The sequence below is a fragment of the Podarcis gaigeae genome (genome assembly GCF_964106915.1).
Source record: "Podarcis gaigeae genome assembly, chromosome: 7".
Classification (NCBI taxonomy): Eukaryota; Metazoa; Chordata; class Lepidosauria; order Squamata; family Lacertidae; genus Podarcis; species Podarcis gaigeae.
The window spans coordinates 77,224,186-77,230,185 of NC_139683.1; the positions used below are offsets into that span (position 1 = coordinate 77,224,186).

At 42.6% G+C, this 6,000-nt stretch overlaps 1 protein-coding gene across 4 annotated transcripts in view; it reads left to right on the forward strand.

The window, feature by feature from the left end:
* DNAH5 (dynein axonemal heavy chain 5) overlaps nt 1-5,004 on the forward strand; it is a 165,418-nt gene extending 160,414 nt beyond the window's left edge. For all 4 annotated transcript variants that reach the window (XM_083747096.1, XM_083747097.1, XM_083747099.1 and 1 more), the window contains one exon: nt 3,025-5,004. In XM_083747096.1, coding sequence (XP_083603222.1) covers nt 3,025-3,176 — 152 coding nt within the window. In that variant the 3' untranslated portion in view covers nt 3,177-5,004. The remainder of the gene's footprint in view (nt 1-3,024) is intronic.
* The last annotated feature ends 996 nt before the right edge of the window (nt 5,005-6,000 follow it).

Genomic DNA, 6,000 nt, shown 5'->3' on the forward strand with positions numbered 1-6,000 from the left:
CTGAATCCTGCATGTCCATTTTCAGGATTAAGACCAAGCGCAGATGGCAGAAGAAGTTTGCTTGGTGTGAGCAGAAGAACAAAAAGACCCTTGGTCTCAGTAGGCCAACAGAAGTGCCTCATGCTCCCTTCTCCTTTTGCCAACTGCAGGGGTGGGCTTGGTTGCCAAGACACTCTGGGCTGGAAGGAAAGGGGCCAAGTGACGCTTGGTCCAAGAAGGCTGATGCTCCTTTCCCCCTCTGCCAGATGCTGGGTGGCTTTCCTGGCAACGACTTGAAGTGTATTGGCCAATAAACAGGAAGTAGCTAATAAGCATGGATTTATGCATTGACTTTTGGGAGGCTAGATCAGCTTTATAAGCCATAATGGCACCCAGGGATAGGAAGTGAAGAGTAAAAAAACTTGTTAATGTGCTAAAGGAAAATCCAAAATATCAGAAGAGAGATGGGAACCATTATGTATTCTTTCATGGTTTAATTTAAATGATGATGATGATTATCATTATTTTAAAAAAGAAGGAATGTCAATCTGCTTAAAATCAACTTTTCACTCTTGCAAGAATATATACTGCGGAGGCTACAAGTTGTAACCAGGTCGGCTGGAGCTAGTCTTGACAGCTAAATGTACGGAATTTGGATCTGCTTCAGCAAGCAAGTCAAAAGATTGAAAGAGCAACTTTAGAAGTGAAGAGAAGACCTCTGGGGTTCATGTAGGAAGGAAGCAGCTGTCAAAATGGATTGTGGGTTGGAGAGATGGACACCCAAAGCCCAGGCTGCTTGGCGTTGTAGAATTCAGCCTGTGCTGCTTGCCTGAAAACAGTCAGTTTGGTTTGAGAAATAAAACCAAACATGAAAGAAATATAAAAGCTGTGAAGGGCACAGTCTTGTGGGCTATTTTCCTACTTTGGGTTTTTGTCTTTTTAGTGCAGTCAACTCTATGGCTAAGGCTGTTTGCTTAATGGAGATTATTAGAGGTAAGCAAGCCTCTCAGGTATGAGTTGCAGCTATGTGAGGGGCTTGAATATTGCAAGACTCTTGTAGGGTCCCTCTCAGAAGCAGGAAGTGGGGTTTGCCCCCACCACAACCAAGTTTCCAAGTGCGGCATTTTATATTTTCCTCATAAGAGTGAATAGCAGTCACTTGCTGACATATTGATAAATCTGCCCATGTCAGCATAAGATTGAGTCCCTGGATCTTATAATTCCTGGTTGCTTCCAGACTCTTCCTATTTTTGAGTGGGGGTCAATTCGATACCGGTAAATTTTGGTCATGCAGTTGTAGCTGCTTGCACAACGATCCTGCTTCTCCCAAAAACTGGATTTTTTGGAGTAAGGAAGGGGAAATGCACTGGGATGCAGTGACATCTAATCTCCCCACAAACAAATCAGAACAAATGCTCATTAAATAGTCAACATTGTCTAATCCCCTTGCAAACAAATCATGATGGATGTGCAGTAAAGAGGCCATCTGGAAGCAAAGCAAACCTTTCCCTAAAGGGTTTGGTCACTGTCTTTGTTTCTAACTTCCTTAGTGCTGAAAACTGCAGTCAGAGACCAACAACCTGATCCAATGTAGAAGTGAACGTGGGTGGTGCTGTGGTGTAAACCACTGAGCCTTGGGCTTGCTGAACAGAAGGGCGGCAGTTCAAATCCCCGCAATGGGGTGAGCTCCCGTTGTTCAGTCCCAACTCCTGCCAACCTAGCAGTCCGAAAGCAGGCAAAGTGCAAGTAGATAAATAGGTACCGCTTTGGCGGGAAGGTAAACGGCGTTTCCATGTGCTGCTCTGGTTTCGCCAGAAGCAGCTTAGTCATGCTGGCCACATGACCCGGAAGCTGTCTGCAGACAAACACTGGGTCCCTTGGCCAGTAAATGAGTGCTGCAACCCCAGAGTCATTTGTTACTGGACTTAACTGTCAGGGGTCCTTTACCTTGATCTTTTAAGCCCACTGAAATAAGGTAACTCTGCATCAGATGAGTCTGAATATTACCTGTTGGTTATAGGAAGGCATCTTCAGGACTTCAGAGAGGGGCATCTAACTACAGTTTGGAGTTCTGCTATAGACTTAAATTTAACTATTTGCTAGAAATTCCTTGGTTTGCAGTTTTAAAAGCAGTACTTTTAAAATAGTTTTGCTGCTGCGTGTTTCTGGAGAGAAATTTCATGCCATATTGGAAGAGATCTGCGTCGAAACTGCAATGCTTTCCTTTTACACTTCTGTCTCTAACGTGCCTAGACACCATTTGCTTACATTAGCTAGATAAAAGAAGGTGCCCATTGTGGCTTCTCAAAAGTAGTGTTGATGCCAACTCCCTTCAGACAATGTATGTGAGGTCTCTGACCTTCAATTTGTGGAGGGCTTTAAATATAGGAAGGGTGATGTGCTATAGAAGGCTGTAGGGACATGAGTGGCACTGTGGTCTAAACCACTGAGCCTCTTGGGCTTGCCAATCGGAAGGTCAGCGGTTCAAATCCCTGTGACGGGGTGAGCTCCCGTTGCTCTGTCCCAGCTCCTGCCAACTTAGCAGTTCGAAAGCACACCAGCGCAAGTAGATAAATAGGTACCACTGTGGCGGGAAGGTAAATGGTATTTCTGTGCACTCTGGTTTCTGTCACGGTGTTCCGTTGCACCAAAAGCCATGCTGGCCACATGACCCAGAAAGCTGTATGTGGACAAATGTTGGCCGATAAAGCGAGATGAGCGCCGCAACCCCAGAGTCGGCCACGACTGGACCTAATGGTCAGGAGTCCCTTTACCTTTATAGAAGGGGTGGAGTTTGCAAATTTTCCTCTGCTCTCCCTTGTATGATTGTATTCCTGTAAGGGGAAAGAACAAGGAACTGATGTTAAATCTTGACACATCCAAGCCCAACGTTCTTGTTGCTGCATTTCGGTGGCAATTTTCTCTTTAAATTGGAAGTTCCAGATAGGACACCGATTTTAATTTCATATGGGTTTTTTCCTATAAGATGTTTGCTCTGTTCATAGCCCTATGACAATGAAGTATTTTCTTCCTTCATCTCCCTAGCCTCGAGAGATCCACGCTTGTACTCCTGCCCAATTTACAAAAAACCAGTTCGGACAGATCTGAATTATATCGCCGCAGTGGACCTCCGGACTACCCAACCTCCTGAGCACTGGATATTGCGTGGAGTTGCCCTTCTGTGTGATGTCAAGTAATGTTAAGAGAACACCTGCATGTTCTTAAAGTGTTGCCCCCCACCCACCCAAGGCTTTTAGAACAGCCTTTTTTCTTCACATTCTTCATTTGAACATCCACATCACAAGGAAATAGCTAGGTGACTGGTCACAGGGTTGCTTGTTGCTTTTTAAATATCAATTATATCAAGAGTATTGCTCTATTCTTCTACTTTGACTTTCTTTCAAAGGTTAACAGGCTTTATCAAATTTCCCAGAACTAGAAAGCTCACTGAATACACGCCCTCATTTATCTCTGAGGGACTTTTTGTGTGTGTCGCTGAAGTGTGCTTGTAAACATCAAGTTAAGTGACTAAGTATATACGCAGAGCAAGCTATTTGTCACTGTGACCCTCTAGTGCGATAAATAAATGGCAATTTCTATAGAGAGAAAAAAATGGAGTGCCACTTTCCACATAAAATGTACCCCCCATACGCACAGCAGTTTAAACCGAACTGTTGGCGTTGTCAAGGCTGGTTTGCGATGTTTCTTCAACTAACCCAGGTTTGGGAGTCCTTTCTGGAACACTTGAAATTCAATGGGCTGCAATTCAGATAGAGCTGTAGCCCTGTTGAAATCAATCAGGAGTTAAGTTATGCACAAACAGCCTCTGGATTATACCCACTCTCCCTGACATAATTATAGGGAATGGAGTCCTTAAGCAAAGTTCTGGATTGTTGTACCAGAATTACTGAAGGCCCCAAAATGGGGAAGGGGGACGCTACCACCATCTCTTTCTGCGCCATTTTATTTTCGTATCTTCACTCTTCATCATTCCTATCCTGTTCCCCTTTTCAAACCTTTCTCACTACTAGTGTAGTTAACATTTCATGTTTGGAGTCAGCTGAAGAGAAATGTAAATCATGCCAAGCAATTTGACTCTGTCACACTTCATGTCAAATCCTATTTCTCAGTTGTAAGCTACTGGGTGAGAGTGTCTAGAATTTGTTTCAAAGCGGCCTGGCTCAGTCTCAATGAAAGAAAAGTCCAAATCCCAAATGTATTTTGATTATATTTTAAAACTTCCATGTATGTAAGCAGCCTGTGGATAGCAAGAAACTCATTAAAATTAATGTGCAGTATTTTTGTGTTTAGGCATCAAAATTCAAAACTTTTTTTATATGCTTCTTGTCTGTGGTTTTCCTATCTCGTTGCAGAATCAAATATTTGATAACCCTGAACTTTTAAAAAAAATCTAAGTGGCCAGCCCTCCATTTTTCAGTGGTTCAGTATATGAGTGGCATGCATTACTTTCTAGGTTCAACCACCAACACTTCCAGTTAGAAATAGCCTTGGACTCACTTGGGAGATTGGGGATTCTCCTTCCTTGGAGGTTTTTAAGCAGAGGTTGGCTGGCCATCTGTCATGGATGCTTTAGCTGAGATTCCTGCATTGCAGGGGGTTAGACTAGATGACCCTTGGGGTCCCTTCCAGCCCTGTGATTCTGTGACTACAAAATGCCTCTGCCTTAAACCTTTGAGTGTTTAAGACCAGTCAATAGATAATATTGGTCAGATAGACCAGTGGTCTGACTTAATATATAAGACACCTTACATATTCAGGGTAAAGCTCTGAAATGCATGGATATTGTTCAAATGTCTAGGAGCTAAACTGAGACAAGGCACGGCTGATACATGACATTTCACTGCCCTCCAGACTCCATTCTCCCATAGCAACTGTTCAGTCATCTTCTTAATCCAAATACCTATATAAAAAACCCTAGTCTTCCCTCTCTTGCTTTAGCTGTTCCCCTATATGCAAATTCTTTCATGATTTGAACTTTTGAAATGGAATAAATATTGCAAAACACTTTATTGAAATGTGCCTAATTGATTCAGAGTGAGTTGCTGTGTTATCTTGGCATAGAGCTTCACCTTCCTGAGGGTGAAGAATTATTGGTTCTTTTGTATTGATTAGTGATCTTTAAAGACATTGACAATGGAGAGCAGCGTAAGTTAGTCACACTTTGTACATGGATTCACTTGACACAGGACTCTGCTGGCAAAAGAAATTCTGAATGAGGACTGAAATTGAGGCAGATATAGCATAGTGCACTCATCATTGTAAGGGGTGCTGCACTGGTTAGCGGATATTTTCGCATCCAGAAAATATTTGCAGGTAGTAGGATGAAAGTGACTTGCATATATCACCGGAGAACATCAAGAGCTAGAGCGACCAAACAGAGGAAACACTGCTTTGTATATGAACACAAATACACAATCACGAATTTGTAGGAATCTAACATTTCCATTTATGATTATGCGCAAAAGAGAAGTCTTTACTTTTACAAAAAATGAACACTGAAATCTGTTTTCGAACCACTGATTGTAATTGGCGTGTTGATAAGTGATTGACATTGTAGAATGCCATTTGTGTGCTTGTGGAAAGCATTTAAATACAAAGTCAAATTTATTAATATTGGAACACATTCGAAGAAGAATGTGAACAGTTTTTTGTTTATTCCAGCAGTATGGGATGTTGCAGATTGCACTGGCAAATCTGCTTTGATGGTACCAGACTTTTTAGAAAGTTTCTATTGCCTCTTTGTTATTTAGGTAGGCAGATAAGGGATTGGCAGCTCCTGTTCTAGATAACCAGACAGATGTTCTTGGTCTGCATCCGGCCTGAAGAGCTTGTGACTCACTAAGCTGAACACAATAACCAACGATGCAAGGTGGCCCACTAAGGTCTTGGGGGAAAAGCCTGTTGTGCCTGAGACTGCAAGAAATTGGAGTTATTAAGAACCTAACAGACCACAACGCATGTCTGGTGTGTTGATCTGGACTTGGTGGGTCACCTGCTGTA